Genomic DNA, 21,123 nt, shown 5'->3' with positions numbered 1-21,123 from the left:
GGCGGACGCGCTCAATTTTTCAGGATTTATGCAGATCCCAAATACAGATCAGCAGGTACCAAAAGGTAAGAAAAGTTGCTTTTGCATAATATTGCGAAACAAAACGCCGGATAATATGTCTTACCTTATACACACACCATAATAATACGCCTATGTTGAATGCGCCGACAATCCATCAAGGGTTAGGGTTAGGGTTAGGGTTAGGGTTAGGGTTAGGGTTAGGGGTCACCAAAGTCGTACTAAAACATTTTAATGTTCTATATTTTCAATGGAAGATATAAAAAAAAATTGGTGTTGTTTACTTGAGTCATATTGCCATCATAGTGCAGTCTATATGAATCTCTTATGTTTGACTGCCATCTACTGGTCACACTTATCATTATACCGTGTACCAAATAAAATGGCTTCGAAGTCGTCGGTAAGCACAGAATTATTTTGTACATTTTCCGTTCAATTATTCCGGGTTATAAGGCGCACTGTCGAGTTTTGAGTGCAAATTCGGTAGTAGTGTTGTTTCGATCCCAATAATTACCTGGTATCGACAATGTCGATATTTACATCACTGCGCTCATTCGTAATAAACATGGAGAATTCTTAACAGGTTGCGCCAAATCTGTCCGTCAAACGTATCCCTGAATTCAGCATTCCCACAAAAATGTACGGTAAACAATGGTAGGTGACAATTGAAGGCAATTTAAAGGCCTACTGAAATGAATTTTTTTTATTTAAACGGGGATAGCAGATCTATTCTATGTGTCATACTTGATCATTTCGCGATATTGCCATATTTTTGCTGAAAGGATTTAGTATAGAACAACGACGATAAAGATTGCAACTTTTGGTATCTGATAAAAAAAAGGCTTGCCCCTACCGGAAGTAGCGTGACGTAGTCAGTTGAACATATACGCAAAGTTCCCTATTGTTTACAATGATGGCCGCATGAAGTGAGAGAGATTCGGACCGAGAAAGCGACAATTTCCCCATTAATTTGAGCGAGGATGAAAGATTTGTGGATGAGGAAAGTGCAAGTGAAGGACTAGTGGGGAGTTGAAGCTATTCAGATAGGGAAGATGCTGTGAGAGCCGGGGGTGACCTGATATTCAGCTGGGAATGACTACAACAGTAAATAAACACAAGACATATATATACTCTATTAGCCACAACACAACCAGGCTTATATTTAATATGCCACAAATTAATCCTGCATAAAAACACCTGCGTGTTTGTTATGCTAGCTCCTAGCTCCTCTGCTAGCTCCTAGCTCCATAGAACACGCCAATACAATTCAAACACCTGATCAACACACACAATCACTCAGCCCAAAGGACCGTTCACCTAACCCAAGGTTCATAAAGCTTATATATTTTTAAAAAGTTACGTACATACGCAAAAAAAAGTTGCGCACATACGGTCAAGCGATCAAATGTTTAGAAGCCAAAGCTGCATACTCACAGTAGCACGTCTGCGTCTTTGTCATCCAAATCAAAGTAATCCTGGTAAGAGTCTGTGTTGTCCCAGTTCTCTACAGGCGTCTGTGTATCGAAGTCAAAAGTCCTCCTGGTTAGAGTCTCTGTTATCCGAGTTCTTCCATCTTGACTGCATCTTCCGGGAATGTAAACAAAGAAGCGTTGTTGCTGACTACGTTCGAAAAATACGTCCATTTCGCACCGACAACTTTCTTCTTTGCTTGCTCAGCTTCCTTCTCCATAATGCAATGAACATGATTGCAACAGATTCACGAACACAGATGTCCAGAATACTGTGGAATTATGAAATGAAAACAGAGCTTTTTCGTATTGGCTTCAATGTGGAAGGCATACCCGTGTTCGCCGGGCTACGTCACGCGCATACGTCATCCTCAGAGGCGTTTCGAACCGGAAGTTTAGCGGCAAATTTAAAATGTCACTTTATAAGTTAACCCGGCCGTATTGGCATGTGTTATAATGTTAAGATTTCATCATTGATATATAAACTATCAGACTGCGTGGTCGGTAGTAGTGGCTTTCAGTAGGCCTTTAATGTGAAATGCAGGGAAGTATCAGGCAGTCTCGTTGATAGACTGAGTACTAACTTGAGAGAAGATACTGTCAAAAATGTAAATGTGTTCTGATTAGACCGGGTCATTAGTGGAAAGGCGTTTAAAGACGTGAAATAAGTTTTGGTTTCTATGATTTCTTTGACCTTTATATTGACTGTTCTGTATGCAAGCACATCATCTGAGTAACCTTTAAAGTGAACAAAATGGATACAAAGTGTTAAACAGCGTGCGGATAAGCACGCGGCTTTATGGGAAATGCCCTTAAATGTCTGCTCAAACAAGAACAATAAAGCTCTTTGAGTGAAATTACAAGCAGATGCCCACACATGATGAACACTGAATGAATTATTCAGCGCATCCTGCTGACATTGTTTCTGAAGCGCGATCCCAATGTCTGCATTTAACTGCCGTAATATGAACATTGACTTTTATTATTGCTCACACAATCACGGCGGACGATAACAAAAACATGTCAAGCACGAGGGCCTTTTTAAATGTGTCGCATCAGAATAGATCCCAATAAAGACGCGTTTGTTGCGTTTATAGCGGGACTAAATAATAATGATGTCATTGATACGTTTTAACTGTCACAAAAGCATCCTGAGCTGCCGATCAAATGCTGGGACTTTTAAAACACACATTTAAATCCTGTCAATCAATCAATGTTTATTTATATAGCCCTGAATCACGAGTGTCTCAAAGGGCTGCACAAGCCACGACGACATCCTCGGTTCAGAGCCCACATCAGGGCAAGGAAAAACTCACAACCCAGTGGGATGTCGATGTGAATGACTATGAGAAACCTTGGAGAGGACCGCAGATGTGAGTGAGTCCCCCCCCACCCCCTCACCCTCTAGGGGAGCCCGGATGCAATGGACGTCGAGTGGGTCTAGCATAATAGTGTGAAAGTCCAGTCCATAGTGGATCTAACATAATAGTGAGAGTCCAGTCCATAGTGGATCTAACATAATAGTGAGAGTCCAGTCCATTGTGGATCTAACATAATAGTGTGAGAGTCCAGTCCATAGTGGGTCTGACATAATAGTGTGAGAGTCCAGTCCGTAGTGGATCTAACATAATAGTGAGAGTCCAGTCCATAGTGGATCTAGCATAATATGAGTCCAGTCCATAGTGGATCTAACATAATAGTGTGAGAGTCCAGTCCATAGTGGATCTAACATAATAGTGAAAGTCCAGTCCATAGTGGATCTAACATAATAGTGAGAGTCCAGTCCATAGTGGATCTAGCATAATATGGAGAGTCCAGTCCATAGTGGATCTAACATAATAGTGTGAGTCCAGTCCATAGTGGATCTAACATAATAATGTGAGAGTCCAGTCCATAGTGGATCTAACATAATAGTGAGAGTCCAGTCCATAGTGAATCTAACATAATAGTGAGAGTCCAGTCCATAGTGGATCTAACATAATAGTGTGAGAGTCCAGTCCATAGTGGATCTAACATAATAGTGAGAGTCCAGTCCATAGTGGATCTAACATAATAGTGAGAGTCCAGTCCATAGTGGATCTAACATAATAGTGTGAGAGTCCAGTCCATAGTGGATCTAACATAATAGTGAGAGTCCAGTCCATAGTGGATCTAACATAATAGTGCGAGAGTCCAGTCCATAGTGGATCTAACATAATAGTGAGAGTCCAGTCCATAGTGGATCTAACATAATAGTGAGAGTCCAGTCCATAGTGGATCTAACATAATAGTGCGAGAGTCCAGTCCATAGTGGATCTAACATAATAGTGAGAGTCCAGTCCATTGTGGATCTAACATAATAGTGTGAGAGTCCAGTCCATAGTGGATCTAACATAATAGTGTGAGAGTCCAGTCCATAGTGGATCTAACATAATAGTGTGAGAGTCCAGTCCATAGTGGATCTAACAGAATAGTGAGAGTCCAGTCCGTAGTGGATCTAACATAATAGTGAGAGTCCAGTCCGTAGTGGATCTAACATAAGAGTGAGAGAGTCCAGTCCATAGTGGATCTAACATAATAGTGCGAGAGTCCAGTCCATAGTGGATCCAACATAATAGTGAGAGTCCAGTCCATTGTGGATCTAACATAATAGTGTGAGAGTCCAGTCCATAGTGGATCTAACATAATAGTGAGAGTCCAGTCCATAGTGGATCTAACATAATAGTGTGAGAGTCCAGTCCATAGTGGATCTAACATAATAGTGAGAGTCCAGTCCATTGTGGATCTAACATAATAGTGTGAGTCCAGTCCATAGTGGATCTAACATAATAGTGAGAGTCCAGTCCATTGTGGATCTAACATAATAGTGTGAGAGTCCAGTCCATAGTGGATCTAACATAATAGTGAGAGTCCAGTCCATAGTGGATCTAACATAATAGTGTGAGTCCAGTCCGTAGTGGATCTAACATAAGAGTGAGAGTCCAGTCCATAGTGGGGCCAGCAGGAGACCATCCCGAGCGGAGACGGGTCAGCAGCGCAGAGATGTCCCCAACCGATGCACACCGGGTCCACACCGGGTCCCGACTCTGGACAGCCAGCACTTCACCTGTGCCCCCCCCCCCCCCCCCTCCACAAGGGAGAGGGGGGCAGAAAAGAAAAGAAACGGCAGATCAACTGGTCTAAAAGAGGGTCCATTTAAAGGCTAGAGTATACAAATGAGTTTTAAGATGGGACTTAAATGCTTCTACTGAGGTAGCATCTCTAACTGGCATTCCAGAGTCCTGGAGCCCCAGTAGAAAACGCTCTATCTTGTATTTGAGATTGTTTATAGGCTCAGGCCAAATAAGTGCTAAACTTCAGCCTAAACCCTGTCGGTCTGTAAAATTGTCAATTTGTGAACGTAAAACTGTTTGTTTATTTTGTTGACCACTGACCGAGGAAATAATAAACTCTACTCAACTTTTAACTTGATCTGAATCGTCTCATCTTCAGGGTGACCTTGGTGGTTCTCGGACACTGCAAAAAAAATGGACCACCTTCCAAAAAGCCCGGCTGGACTGCTCCCTACCTGAGCGTCACGTCTCCTTCAACAGCCTCCAAGCTGTCTTCACGCTGCCGGGACAGGACTGGAGGGGAACTACTTTCTTTGGCATCTTCCATGCTCAATGGTGAGTGGAGAGATCGTATCAAGAAGCAAAATGTTGCCTATCATTCACACTCCTTATGTGAGACAAGGACACTCACGGCTTTTCTCTTTTTTTCTGCAGTCTGAATTGTAAAAACAAAAACAAAAAACTGCTTGTATAGGCTAACAATGCCTACATAGCCCTCTAAAAAACATCCTAAAACTGCCAACAATACTCCATTTGCATGCCGTGGTTCAAACATTGATGACATTTATCAAACAGACGAGAAGCAAGGAATCATGCAGAGACAGAGTTCAATTTGGCTCAATGAGGAGACACATGTTTTGGGCTGTATTCTAGTCACAGATCCAAACTACGTTCCAAAAGTCCAGCCCGCATGCTTCCTCTATTTATTTGGTAGGTCCCTGGTTACATCACTGAAGCTGTCGCTGAGGGAATGGGGGTAATCTCGACAACTCCAGTGAGACACAATATATGATAATACAAAAATGCAAATGTGTTGACGCTGGTGATATCGCCTTGTCTCTGCTCTGTCTGCGTCACGGCGGTGTTCGGCCTTGGCAGTCGGCAGGCCGTCCCTGGACACAAACACTGATACCAGACTGGCTTGCAATCTTTTGTAAAGCCAGCTTTGCACAGACAAAGAAAAATACCATTTCAGCACAATTTACAATAATTATAGCAACGGCCATTAAGCATCAAAGTTGTGTGATAATATATACATCATTATTCGAACAGACCTGCATATCAACCAATTGTTGGCGATATTGTTAGTGTAAGAGCTAACAGAGAGGAATTATTCTATGTAACACAGGGCTTTGATCACCGAAGTAACGTAGCTACTGAAAGTCTTGACATACTGAGCCAGTGAGCTGCTACGTCACCTCAGAGTTGGTCAAAGTTTGTGCTGGATCATAAATCATGCCTCGTACTTGCGGAGTAGAAGATTGTGTGGCCATAAGCTGAGAAGTTGGTCCACTTTGAAATTCAACTTAACCCCGAAGATATCGCTAAGAAAAGAATTGATTAACGCGCCTAAAATTACAGAAGAAATCGGGGGTATTTGGCTTTTAGGAGAAATTTTGAACAATTAAAGGCCTACTGAAATGAATTTTTTTTATTTAAACGGGGATAGCAGATCTATTCTATGTGTCATACTTGATCATTTCGCGATATTGCCATATTTTTGCTGAAAGGATTTAGTATAGAACAACGACGATAAAGATTGCAACTTTTGGTATCTGATAAAAAAAAAAGGCTTGCCCCTACCGGAAGTAGCGTGACGTAGTCAGTTGAACATATACGCAAAGTTCCCTATTGTTTACAATGATGGCCGCATGAAGTGAGAGAGATTCGGACCGAGAAAGCGACAATTTCCCCATTAATTTGAGCGAGGATGAAAGATTTGTGGATGAGTAAAGTGCAAGTGAAGGACTAGTGGGGAGTTGAAGCTATTCAGATAGGGAAGATGCTGTGAGAGCCGGGGGTGACCTGATATTCAGCTGGGAATGACTACAACAGTAAATAAACACAAGACATATATATACTCTATTAGCCACAACACAACCAGGCTTATATTTAATATGCCACAAATTAATCCTGCATAAAAACACCTGCGTGTTTGTTATGCTAACTCCTAGCTCCTATGCTAGCTCCTAGCTCCATAGAACACGCCAATACAATTCAAACACCTGATCAACACACACAATCACTCAGCCCAAAAGACCGTTCACCTAACCCAAGGTTCATAAAGCTTATATATTTAAAAAAAAGTTACGTACATACGCAAAAAAAAGTTGCGCACATACGGTCAAGCGATCAAATGTTTAGAAGCCAAAGCTGCATACTCACAGTAGCACGTCTGCGTCTTTGTCATCCAAATCAAAGTAATCCTGGTAAGAGTCTGTGTTGTCCCAGTTCTCTACAGGCGTCTGTGTATCGAAGTCAAAAGTCCTCCTGGTTAGAGCCTCTGTTATCCGAGTTCTTCCATCTTGACTGCATCTTTCGGGAATGTAAACAAAGAAGCGCCGGCTGTGTACTGTTGTGGCTGACTACGTTCGAAAAATACGTCCATTTCGCACCGACAACTTTCTTCTTTGCTTGCTCAGCTTCCTTCTCCATAATGCAATGAACATGATTGCAACAGATTCACGAACACAGATGTCCAGAATACTGTGGAATTATGAAATGAAAACAGAGCTTTTTCGTATTGGCTTCAATGTGGAAGGCATACCCGTGTTCGCCGGGCTACGTCACACGCATACGTCATCCTCAGAGGTGTTTCGAACCGGAAGTTTAGCGGCAAATTTAAAATGTCACTTTATAAGTTAACCCGGCCGTATTGGCATGTGTTATAATGTTAGATTTCATCATTGATATATAAACTATCAGACTGCGTGGTCGGTAGTAGTGGCTTTCAGTAGGCCTTTAAGCAACACTACCTTAAACAAGATGTTCTCTGAGGGAAGTGGCCACCTGGGTTAGATAACAAAAACTAGATCGTACAACGGTGTTTATCTGATGTTCCAATTTAAAATCATTGTTAAACTTAAAACCAAAATTTGTGACTGTGGGTTTTAAATAAGGCATCAGGGGGGTCCTGGTCCCTGGGGGGTGCATTCTGTTTGACTTTTGAGTCAAATAAAATGATTTCCCTCTTGTTCTCATTTAAGTTTAGAAAGTTTACAGTCAACCATGCGTTTATGTCCTCAAGACAATTTAAAATTGATTTTAAACGTGTCACTTTTCTTTTTTAAAGGGACGTAGATTTGCGTATCATCCGCACAAAGATGATTTTATTTTTTTATTTTTTTTTTAAAATGTGTTGAATAGGTAGGATGTACACTGAAAACAGGATTGGTTCTAGGATTGAACCCTGGGGGACACCACAGGACAAGGGAGTATAGGCCAAAGCCCAATCATCAATTTGGATTTAAAAAAAGTTTGGTTTGTCGGATATGACCTGAACCATTTCAAGGGTGTGCCTTTTAAAGCTGCACAGGAGGTCTGCCCTAGGGAAACTGAGACATTTACTGTCTAGGCAGGTGATCTTTCATTGGGACTATTTTCTTCATTGATACATCACATTGCAGAGTGAACCAGCTCTGGACTGAAAGCTTTGTTTCTTAGAAGATGAGTCTATCTTATCTCCCCATGTGACTTGCTGGGGATTCTGTCAAGTCTCCTTGCTTTGATAGAGATAACATTAAAAGACAATTGGACACGATTTGAATAACGATTTCCAGTTGAACCACGATCTGAGGAAAATCACTATCTTTTTGACATGCCAAGACACCAGCTTCATTGTATTAAGCCCAGGAGCAAAGAAGACCTTTCCCAATAGGATCCTACAGAACAAAATCCACATTTGAAAATGTTGTCAACCCAGCTATTACTTAAAGTGAACATTATCAGGTCATTAAGTAATTTAGACAAAAAGTTATTAACTTTTTAGTCTAGTTAACCATGCGCTATTGTCAGGTTCAAACACTGATGACATCTATTAAACAAGACAAGAAGCAAAGAATTAAACAAAGACAGAATTATATTTGGCTCAATTGAGGAGAGACGCCTGGGCTGCACTTCACGCTCTGGCGAAAGATTGTACGCCTCCTCTTTTATTTGGACTTTCCCTGATTACATGGCAACAGCTGTTTCTAAGGGACGGGGGTCATAAACAGCCATGGCCTTTGATTAAAAGGTTAAAAGAAAAGGTCGTAAAACAGTTCAAAGAAGAGGTCATACAACAGTTCACAGAAAAGGTCGCCTGGAGGGGAGTCTGGTCCTGCTTCCTCTCCGCTTTTGTAGTTCTTGGGTCAAGACAAAATATTTCTGTGGATTACAATACATGAAAGAAACAGAACAGCCATGTGACTTGCTGGGGATTCTGTCAAGTCTCCTTGCTTTGATAGAGATAACATTAAAAGACAATTGGACACTATTTGAATAACGACTTACAGTTGAGCCACGATCTGAGGAAAATCACTATCTTTTTGACATGCCAAGACACCAGCTTCCTTGTATTAAGCCCAGGAGCAAAGAAGACCTTTCCCAATAGGATCCTACAGAACAAAATCCACATTTGAAAATGTCAACCCAGTTATTACTCGAAGTGAACATTGTTCGGTCATTAAGTAATTTAGACAAAAAGTTATTAACTTTTTAGTCTAGTTAACCATGCGCTATTGTCAGGTTCAAACACTGGTGACATCTATTAAACAAGACAAGAAGCAAAGAATTAAACAGAGACAGAATTACATTTGGCTCAATTGAGGAGAGACGCCTGGGCCGTACTCTTGCACAGTCTCCCAGCACGCTCTGGCGAAAGATTGTTTACGCCTCCTCTTTTATTTGGACTTTTCCCTGATTACATGGCAACACCTGTTTCTAAGGGACGTGGGTCATAAACAGCCATGGCGCTCCTGGGCCGTACTCTTGCACAGTCTCCCAGCACGCTCTGGCGAAAGATTGTTTACGCCTCCTCTTTTATTTGGACTTTTCCCTGATTACATGGCAACAGCCGTTTCTAAGGGACGGGGGTCATAAACAGCCATGGCCTTTGATTACGAACAGTTCAAAGAAAAGGTGGTAAAACCGTTCAAAGAAGAGGTCGTACAACAGCTCACAGAAAAGGTCGCCTGGAGGGGAGTCTGGTCCTGCTTCCTCTCCGCTTTTGTAGTTCTTGGGTCAAGACAAAATCTTTCTGTGGATTACAATACATGAAAGAAACAGAACAGCCATGTGACTTGCTGGGGATTCTGTCAAGTCTCCTTGCTTTGATAGAGATATCATTAAAAGACAATTGGACACTATTTGAATAACGACTTACAGTTGAGCCACGATCTGAGGAAAATCACTATCTTTTTGACATGCCAAGACACCAGCTTCCTTGTATTAAGCCCAGGAGCAAAGAAGACCTTTCCCAATAGGATCCTACAGAACAAAATCCACATTTGAAAATGTTGTCAACCCAGTTATTACTCGAAGTGAACATTGTTAGGTCATTAAGTAATTTAGACAAAAAGTTATTAACTTTTTAGTATAGTTAACCATGCGCTATTTTCAGGTTCAAACACTGATGACATCTATTAAACAAGACAAGAAGCAAAGAATTAAACAGAGACAGAATTACATTTGGCTCAATTGAGGAGAGACGCCTGGGCCGCACTCTTGCACAGTCTCCCAGCACGCTCTGGCGAAAGTTTGTACACCTCCTCTTTTATTTGGACTTTCCCTGATTACATGGCAACAGCCGTTTCTAAGGGACGGGGGTCATAAACAGCCATGGCGCTCCTGGGCCGTACTCTTGCACAGTCTCCCAGCACGCTCTGGCGAAAGATTGTTTACGCCTCCTCTTTTATTTGGACTTTTCCCTGATTACACGGCAACAGCCGTTTCTAAGGGACGGGGGTCATAAACAGCCATGGCCTTTGATTACAAACAGTTCAAAGAAAAGGTGGTAAAACCGTTCAAAGAAGAGGTCGTACAACAGCTCACAGAAAAGGTCGCCTGGAGGGGAGTCTGGTCCTGCTTCCTCTCTGCTTTTGTAGTTCTTGGGTCAATGATGATTCTTACTTTTTATTCTAATTAGGGTCCAATAAGCCCAAATAGCACAGAGAAATAAAAAAAAAAAGCATGTAAACAAACACATTAAATAAATGTATTTCATCATCTGCACACACAAAAATACCGTAAATTGGTACCGTTGTGTATCGTTAGTGATTCCCAGGTACTCCCTACAGCCATTAGTTGAAATAGTCCCACATATGCAGAAAATGAGTGGCTGACAGAGGATCTGGATGATGCAACTTCTTGTGGAATAACGTGTTAGTGTCTCTCTCACGCCACCGCACGCGGCTAACTCCTCGCCTCGCCTCGCCGTGTTTCAGGGGTGACGTGGACGTGTCGGCGGTGTGTCAGTACCAGATCGCCGACGTGAAGAAGGTGTTCGAAGGATCCTACAAGGAATACAGGGAGGCGTCCCAGAGGTGGGGGCGCTACTCCGGGTCTGTCCCGAGCCCGCGGCCTGGATCGGTAAGAAACATGTCATTGTTGATGGAGTGATGGTGGTGGTGTGGCGAAATGGCACCACATCAAAAAGCTATTAGTGGAATGATGCAGGGGAAGTGCAAAAAGTGAAATCTAAGTAAGATGAAATATCTCAAATAAGGGTGATATTTGCTTATTTTCTGTCTGATAAGATCATTCTTCTCACTAAGCAGATTTTATGTTGTTTTACTTGTTTTAAGTGTTTTGGTCCTAAATGATCTCAGTAAGATATTACAGCTTGTTGCTGAGATTTGATGAGCTATATTGAGTAAAACATGCTTGAAACTAGAATATCAACTGTTGCAAAGCTGTGTCATCAACACTCACAAGTATAAAACTGCTTTTTTAAAGTAATTTCTTATTTCAAGCATGAAAAAAAGTCATGATTTTGACACAATTGTGTCTCATAATTAAAACAGATGACAGCCAAATGGACTTTGCTGTTTTATTTTCAATGAAACAATAGAAAACACGTACTCATATAGTAGTACAGTTGGCACAGTACAGTAAACTGACAGTTCATATTTAAACATTTCACATTTATAACAATTTTGAACAGAAATAGTTCATGCACATTCAGATAAATTCCTCAAAATTACAATTTAAAAAATTGTGGCCGGGGGCCGGGCTGTATATATGCGCGCTAATTGACTGAAAGAGCACGCACTTAGCGTGATGATGTCATGTTATCTATGGAAAAATGCATTTTTAGACAATATGATTTGCCTGAGCGGCTAGGAGACCCCGAGAGTAACAAGCGGTTGCCTTGTTGCCTTTCCATTAAGAACAATAAATTAGTTTTTAGTAGGGATGTCCGATAATATCGGCCTGCCGATATTATCGGCCGATAAATGCGTTAAAATGTAATATCGGAAATTATCGGTATCGTTTTTTTTATTATCTGTATCAGTTTTTTTTGTTTGTTTTTTATCAAATCAACATAAAAAACACAAGATACACTTACAATTAGTGCACCAACCCAAAAAACCTCCCTCCCCCCATTTCTTTCAGTTATCAATATTCTGGTTCCTACATTATATATCAATATATCTACAAGGGATACAGTCCGTAAGCACACATGATTGTGCGTGCTGCTGGTCCACTAATAGTACAAACCTTTATGGAAATGGAAAGGCAACAAGGCAAGCGCTTGTTACTCTCGGGGTCTCCTAGCCGCTCAGGCAAATCATATTGTCTAAAAATGCATTTTTCCATGGATAACATGACATCATCGCGCCAAGTGCGTGCTCTTTCAGTCAATTAGTGCGCATATATACAGCCCGGCCCCCAGCCAAATTGTTTTTAATTGTAATTTTGAAGAATTTACCTGAATGTGCATGAACTATTTCTGTTCAAAATTGTCACAATTGTATCAAAATCATGATTTTTTTTTTTCATGCTTGAAATAAGAAATTACTTTAAAAAAGTAGTTTTATACTTGTGAGTAGAGATGTCCGATAATATCGGCCGATAAATGCTTTAAAATGTAATATCGGAAATTATCGGTATCGTTTTTTTTTATTATCAGTATCGTTTTTTTGGGGGTTTTTTTGTTTTTTTAATTAAATCCACATAAAAAACACAAGATACACTTACAATTAGTGCACCAACCCACCCCATTTACACTCATTCACACAAAAGGGTTGTTTCTTTCTGTTATTAATATTCTGGTTCCTACATCATATATCAATATATATCAATACAGTCTGCAAGGGATACAGTCCGTAAGCACACATGATTGTGCGTGCTGCTGCTCCACTAATAGTACTAACCTTTAACAGTTAATTTTACTCATTTTCATTCATTACTAGTTTCTATGTAACTGTTTTTATATTGTTTTACTTTCTTTTTTATTCAAGAAAATGTTTTTAATTTAGTTATCTTATTTTATAATTTTTTTTAAAAAGTACCTTATCTTCACCATACCTGGTTGTCCAAATTAGGCATAATAATGTGTTAATTCCACGACTGCATATATCGGTTGATATCGGTATCGGTTGATATCGGTATCGGTAATTAAAGAGTTGGACAATATCGGAATATCGGATATCGGCAAAAAGCCATTATCGGACATCCCTAGTTTTTAGTATAAGTTTGCTGGTTTCAAGAAATGTAATGCCGAGCGCATATCATTATGTCAAGATAATGGCACTAGCATTTAAATTATTTAAGAATATTTTTCAACATATTGAGCAAAAAGGTCTCTTTTTTTTTCTACCAAGAAAAGTGCACTTGTTATTAGTGAGAATATACTTATTTTAATGTATTTTTGGGTTCATTGAGGTTAGCTAATTTTACTTGTTTTGGAAAGTCTTGACAAGCCAAATGTTCTTGTTCTATTGGCAGATAATTTTGCTTAGTTCAAATAAAATACCCCTCATTTTTGTATTTTTTGTTGTTGTTTTATGAACACTGACTTTTTGCAATGTGGCAGGAGGAGTGAGCGTAAAAGAAGCAGCAAGAAGTAGGATGGAGATGCTAAATTGTTTACTCCTCTGCACTGCAAAAAGTCAGTGTTCAAAAACAAGAAGAAAAAAAATACAAAAATTATTTGAATTAAGCAAAATTATCTGCCAATCGAACAAGAAAATTTGGCTTGTCAAGACTTTCCAAAACAAGTCAAATTAGCTAACCTCAATGAACCCAAAAATACCTTAAAATAAGTATATTCTCACTAATAACAAGTGCACTTTTCTTGGTACAAAAAAAAATGAGACCTTTTTGCTCAATATGTTGAAAAATATTCTTAAATGAAGTAAATGCTAGTGCCATTATCTTGACATAATGATATGCGCTCGGCATTACATTTCTTGAAACCAGCAAACTTATACTAAAAACTAATTTATTGTTCTTAATGGAAAGGCACACTGCAAAAAGTCAGTGTTCAAAAACAAGATTTTTTTTTTTAAATTAGGGGTATTTTATTTGAACTAAGCAAAATTATCTGCCAATAGAACAAGAAAATTTAGCTTGTCAAGACTTTCCAAAACAAGTAAATTTAGCTAACCACAATGAACCCAAAAATACCTTAAAATAAGTATATTCTCACTAATAACAAGTGCACTTTTCTTGGTAGAAAAAAAAAGACACCTTTTTGCTCAATATGTTGAAAAATATTCTTAAATTAATTAAATGCTAGTGCCATTATCTTGACATAATGATATGCGCTCGGCATTACATTTCTTGAAACCAGCAAACTTATACTAAAAACTAGTTTATTGTTCTTAATGGAAAGGCAACAAGGCAAGCGCTTGTTACTCTCGGGGTCTCCTAGCCGCTCAGGCAAATCATATTGTCTAAAAATGCATTTTTCCATGGATAACATGACATCATCGCACCAAGTGCGTGCTCTTTCAGTCAATTAGTGCGCATATATACAGCCCGGCCCCCGGCCAAATTGTTTTTAATTGTAATTTTGAAGAATTTACCTGAATGTGCATGAACTATTTCTGTTCAAAATTGTCACAATTGTATCAAAATCATGATTTTTTTTTTCATGCTTGAAATAAGAAATTACTTTAAAAAAGTACTTTTATACTTGTGAGTAGAGATGTCCGATAATATCGGCCGATAAATGCTTTAAAATGTAATATCGGAAATTATCGGTATCGTTTTTTTTATTATCAGTATCGTTTTTTTGGGGGGGTTTTTTGTTTTTTTTAATTAAATCCACATAAAAAACACAAGATACACTTACAATTAGTGCACCAACCCACCCCATTTACACTCATTCACACAAAAGGGTTGTTTCTTTCTGTTATCAATATTCTGGTTCCTACTTTATATATCAATATATATCAATACAGTCTGCAAGGGATACAGTCCGTAAGCACACATGATTGTGCGTGCTGCTGGTCCACTAATAGTACTAACCTTTAACAGTTAATTTTACAAATTTTCATTAATTACTCGTTTCTATGTAACTGTTTTTATATTGTTGTACTTTATTTTTTATTCAAGAAAATGTTTTTAATTTATTTATCTGATTTTATTTGATTCATTTTTTTTAAAAAGGACCTTATCTTCACCATACCTGGTTGTCCAAATTAGGCATAATAATGTGTTAATTCCACGACTGCATATATCGGTTGATATCGGTATCGGTAATTAAAGAGTTGGACAATATCGGCATATCGGATTTCGGCAAAAAGCCATTATCGGACATCCCTACTTGTGAGTGTTGATGACACAGCTTTGCAACAGTTGATATTCTAGTTTCAAGCACGTTTTACTCAATATAGGTCAGGGGTCACCAACGCAGTGCCCGCGGGCACCAGGTAGCCCGTAAGGACCAGATGAGTAGCCCGCTGGCCTGTTCTAAAAATAGCTCAAATAGCAGCACTTACCAGTGAGCTGCCTCTATTTTTTAAATTGTATTTATTTACTAGCAAGCTGGTCTCGCTTTGCCCGACATTTTTAATTCTAAGAGGGACAAAACTCAAATAGAATTTGAAAATCCAAGAAAATATTTTAAAGACTTGGTCTTCACTTGTTTAAATAAATTCATAATTTTTTTTACTTTGCTTCTTATAACTTTCAGAAAGACAATTTTAGAGAAAAAATACAACCTTAAAAATGATTTTAGGATTTTTAAACACATATACCTTTTTACCTTTTTAAATTCCTTCCTCTTCTTTCCTGACAATTTAAATCAATGTTCAAGTAAAAACATTTTTTTTATTGTAAAGAATAATAAATACGTTTTAATTTAATTGTTCATTTTAGCTTGTGTTTTTTCGACGGAGAATATTTGTGAAATATTTCTTCAAACGTATTATGATTAAAATTCAAAAAAAAAATTCTGGCAAATCTAGAAAATCTGTAGAATCAAATTTAAATCTTATTTAAAAGTCTTTTTAATTTCTTTTAAAATGTTTGTTCTGGAAAATCTAGAAGAAATAATGATTTGTCTTTGTTAGAAATATAGCTTGGTCCAATTTGTTATATATTCTAACAAAGTGTAGATTGGCTTTTAACCTATTTAAAACATGTCATCAAAATTCTAAAATTAATCTTAATCAAAAAAAATTACTAATGATGTTCCATAAATTCTTTTTTTTATTTTTTCGAAAAGATTCGAATTAGCTAGTTTTTCTCTTCTTTTTTTCGGTTGAATTTTGAATTTTAAAGAGTCGAAATTGAAGATAAACTATGTTTCAAAATTTAATTGTCATTTTTTTTCGTGTTTTCTCCTCTTTTAAACCGTTCAATTAAGTGTAAATATCTTTAATTATTAATAATATCATAGAGTTAAAAGGTAAATTGAGCAAATTGGCTATTTCTGGCAATTTATTTAAGTGTGTATCAAACTGGTAGCCCTTCGCATTAATCAGTACCCAAGAAGTAGCTCTTGGTTTCAAAAAGGTTGGTGACCCCTGATATAGGTCATCAAATCTCAGCAACAAGCTGTAATATCATTTAGGACCAAAACACTTAAAACAAGTAAAACACTCTAACATAAAATCTGCTTAGTGAGAAGAATTATCTTATCAGACAGAAAATAAGCAAATATCACCCTTATTTGAGATATTTCATCTTACCTAGATTTCAGTATTTGCAGTGTGGTTACTTTGGCTTCTTTACATCTCCCTTCTCCGCCTGCTTTGTATTTATTTTCTGGCTCTCCCGCTTCCTTGCATCTGTGCTGCAGTGCATAACAAACTCGGACAGGGAGAGCGGCTACAACAGCTCTCTGCAGCTACCTGATGCAACGCTCAACTTTGCCAAGAAGCACCCACTGATGGAGGATAAAGCGCTGGCTCGCCCTCTGCTTCTCACCAAAGGTGTCAACTTCACCCGGCTGGTGGTGGACCGAGTTACCGGCCTGGACCAAAGAGCGTACAATGTCCTCTTCATTGGCACAGGTACAAATTGACTCATATTTTTTTAGCAGGGGTGGGCAAACTACAGCCCGTGGGCCACATCCTGCTTGTTAGGTCCCTTTAATCCGGCCCGCCACACTGCAAGAAGTCAATGTTGTTTTATATTGTAGGAACCAGAAATATTAATAACAAAGAAACAACCCTTTTGTGTGAATGAGTGTAAATGGGGGAGGGAGGTTTTTTGGGTTGGTGCACTAATTAAAGTGTATCTTGTGTTTTTTATGTTGATTTAATAAAAAAATAAATTTAAAAAATTAAAGAAACAAGGGAAAAAAAATAAAAAAAATAGGGGTATTTTATTTGAACTAAGCAAAATTATCTGCCAATAGAACAAGGAAATTCGGCTTGTCAAGACTTTCCAAAACAAGCAAAATTAGCTCACCTCAATGAACCCCAAGATAATAATAATAATAATAATAATAATAATAATGGATTAGATTTATATCGCGCTTTTTCTTTTTAGATACCTTAAATAAGAATATTCTCACTAATAACAAGTGCACTTTTCTTGGTAGAAAAAAAATTAGACCTCTCTGCTCAATATGTTGAAAAATATTGTTAAATTAAGTAAATGCTAGTGCCATTATCTTGACATGATGATATGCGCTCGGCGTCGTGATTTTCTTTTCATGCTTGAAATAAGAAATGATTACTTTAAAAAAGTAGTTTTATACTTGTGAGTGTTGATGACACAGCTTTGCAACAGTTGATATTCTAGTTTCAAGCATGTTTTACTCAATATAGGTCATCAAATCTCAGCAACAAGCTGTAATATCTTACTGAGATCATTTAGGACCAAAACACTTAAAACAAGTAAAACACTCTTAACATAAAATCTGCTTAGTGAGAAGAATTATCTTATCAGACAGAAAATAAGCAAATATCACCCTTATTTGAGATATTTCATCTTACTTAGATTTCAGTTTTTGCAGTGTAGATATATGCATACTAGTTTTAGCTATTTGCCTGTTCTAGTTTTTATTTTTATTTATTTTTTATTATCTTTTTATTTTTATATTTTTTAATACACTGTAGCACTTTGAGGTTGTTTACTCAATGTAAAGTGCTTTTTACAAATAAAATATATTATTATTATTATAACCCAAAAATACCTTAAAATAAGTATATTCTCACTAATTTCAACCGTACTACTATATGAGTACGTATTTTCTATTGTTTCATTGAAATATTTTTTTATTATTACTATTATTATTATTATTATTATTGTTTTTGTCATTCATTCTTGAATGGCTTTTTTGTTGTTTTTTGCAAAATTAGTTTGTTTTTGTTTTGTCTACATATTCGAAATAAACATGAAAGAAAGAGAAAGAAAGAAAGAAAGAAAGAAAATAAAACAGCAAAGTCCATTTGGCTGTCATCTGTTTTAATCCATCCATTTTCTACCGCTTGTCCCTTTTGGGGTCGCGGGGGGGTCGCTGGAGCCTATCTCAGCTGCATTCGGGCGGAAGGTGTATGAGACACAATTGTGTCAAAGTCATGATTTTTTTTTTTTTCATGTTTAAATTAAGAAATTATTACTTTAAATGCACATAAATGTAGAATATATGTAGAATATATTTATATTATTCATATATTATATATTACATATATAATATATTATATTATTTATTATTATTATTATTGTCTATTGTGAGCGAACTGTGGTGCTGAATTTCCCCCAGGGATCAATAAAGTACTTTCTATTGTATTCTATTCTATTTAAAAAAAGTAGTTTTATACTTGTGAGTGTTGATGACACAGCTTTGCAACAGTTGATATTCTAGTTTCAAGCATGTTTTACTCAATATAGGTCATCAAATCTCAGCAACAAGCTGTAATATCTTACTGAGATCATTTAGATTAGATTAAGATTTAGATTTATTGGTGCCCCGTTGGGGGAATTCATTTTCACTGCCGTACATTTAAACAACTTGTTCGAACAAAAATAACAAAAAGACATCATACTTGACCAACACATTTACAGGCTTGTCAGACAGGTCGGCCGGGCCTTGTTGTTTAGGGCGGCTATAGCTGCAGGGATAAGGCTTTTCCCGAAGCGGGACCAAAACCAAAACCCTTAAAACAAGTAAAACACTCTTAACATAAAATCTGATTAGTGAGAAGAATTATCTTATCAGACAGAAAATAAGCATATATCAACCTTATTAGGGATGGGGCGAGGGTCACCATTTTGGGGACAAATGCCTGAGCAAATTGTTTAAAAACAACATTTCTCAACCAGCTATTGCAAGGAATTTAGGGATTGCACCATCTACGATCCGTAATACCATCAAAAGGTTCAGAGAATCTGGAGAAATCACTGCACGTAAGCGATGATATTACGTACCTTCGATCCCTCAGGCGGTATTGCTTCAAAAAGCGACTTTAGTGTGTAAAGGATATCACCCCATGGGCTCGGGAACGCTACAGAAAACCACTGTCAGTAACTGCAGTTGGTCGCTACATCTGTAAGTGCAAGTTAAAACTCTACCATGCAACACCAAAGCCATTTATCAACAACACCCAGAATCGCCGCCGGCTTTAATGGCTCCGAGCTCATCTAAGATGGACTGATGCAAAGTGGAAAAGTGTTCTGTGGTTTTGACGATTGTTTTTGGAAACTGTGGAGAAAAAAACAAACAGCCGGATTGTTCTAGGCGCAAAGTTGAAAAGCCAGCATGTGTGATGGTATGGGGGTGTATTAGTGCCCAAGACATGGGTAACTTACACATCTGTGAAGGCACCATTAATGCTGAAAGGTACATACAGGTTTTTGGAGCAACATATGTTGCCATCCAAGCAACGTTATCATGGACGCCCCTGCTTATTTCAGCAAGACAATGCCAAGCCACGTGTTACAACAGGGTGGCTTCATAGTAAAAGAGTGCGGCCGGGTACTAGACTGGCCTGGTTTTGGGGTTTGTACTAAAACAAGAGCACCAGGACAGGAAATGATGCCAAAGACAAGAAAATAAGGGACAAAACCGTGCGTGATGTGGGATCATGACAGAATCGTCCGCAAGTTGGCACGGTTCTGTAATTTTTTTATTGGCCCTGGGCATGTTGAGGTCTATAATTCAATGTTACACTAATGTTCTTTGTCACTTGTAACACAAAGGTTTTGTTCAGTGAAATAATAGCATTAATATTGCTGAAAATGCAAATTAATTCCATATTGCCCAGCACCGAGAGAGTGCCTTTTTTTTTATTTTATTTTTTTTATTTAGATGAGCAGCAGATATTATTTGTTAAAGAGATGAACATAATCAGCCTGTAGCAGCAGACTAAGACAGGTGCTGGCATCAGGCGAGGTGGCGGGAAAACAACACGCCATCTGGCCGCATTTCTGCCGGGTTTCAATTAAGTGCTCGATTTGCATTCATCTTCATGCATCAAAGGAAATGTCAGTGCATGTGCGACTTCATTAATATTTTCTCCTCAGCGGCCGTAATCCCCACGTGCATGCACTGCAAAAAGTGCAATCTAGGTAAGATTAAATATCTCAAATAAGGGTGATATTTGCTTATTTTCTGTCTGATTCTTCTCACTAAGCAGATTTTATGTTAGAGTGTTTTACTTGTTTTAGGGGTTTTGGTCCTAAATGATCTCAGTAAGATAGTACAGCTTGTTGCTGAGATTTGATGACCTATATTGAGTAAAACATGCTTGAAACTAGAATATCAACTGTTGCAAAGCTGTGTCATCAACACTCACAAGTATAAAACTACTTTTTTAAAGTAATCATTTCTTACTTCAAGCATGAAAGAGACAATTGTGTCTCATAATTAAAACGGATGACAGCCAAATGGACTTTGCGGTTTTATTTTCAATGAAACAATAGAAAACACGTACTCATATAGTAGTACAGTTGGCACAGTACAGTAAACTGACAGTTAATATTTTAACATTTGACATTTCAAACAATTTAGTTCATGCACATTCAGATAAATTCCTCAAAATTACAATTTAATTGTATTTTGGCCGGGGGGCCGGGCTGTATATATGCGCACTAATTGACTGAAAGAGCACGCACTTGCTGCGATGATGTCATGTTATCCATGGAAAAATGCATTTTTAGAC

General features: G+C 38.1%; 1 protein-coding gene across 2 annotated transcripts in view; it reads left to right on the top strand.

Annotated features, from left to right (window-relative positions):
* The window catches only part of LOC133652640 (semaphorin-4C-like), a 317,761-nt gene extending 300,515 nt beyond the window's left edge, over nt 1-17,246 (top strand). For both annotated transcript variants that reach the window (XM_062051606.1, XM_062051607.1), the window contains 3 exons: nt 4,959-5,134; nt 11,002-11,146; nt 16,812-17,246. In XM_062051606.1, coding sequence (XP_061907590.1) covers nt 4,959-5,134; nt 11,002-11,146; nt 16,812-17,036 — 546 coding nt within the window. In that variant the 3' untranslated portion in view covers nt 17,037-17,246. The remainder of the gene's footprint in view (nt 1-4,958; nt 5,135-11,001; nt 11,147-16,811) is intronic.
* The last annotated feature ends 3,877 nt before the right edge of the window (nt 17,247-21,123 follow it).

This window comes from Entelurus aequoreus, linkage group LG06 (assembly GCF_033978785.1).
Source record: "Entelurus aequoreus isolate RoL-2023_Sb linkage group LG06, RoL_Eaeq_v1.1, whole genome shotgun sequence".
Taxonomy (NCBI): domain Eukaryota; kingdom Metazoa; phylum Chordata; class Actinopteri; order Syngnathiformes; family Syngnathidae; genus Entelurus; species Entelurus aequoreus.
The sequence above is the reverse complement of the archived record's forward strand: the minus strand, read 5'-3'. Positions and strand labels throughout refer to the sequence as shown.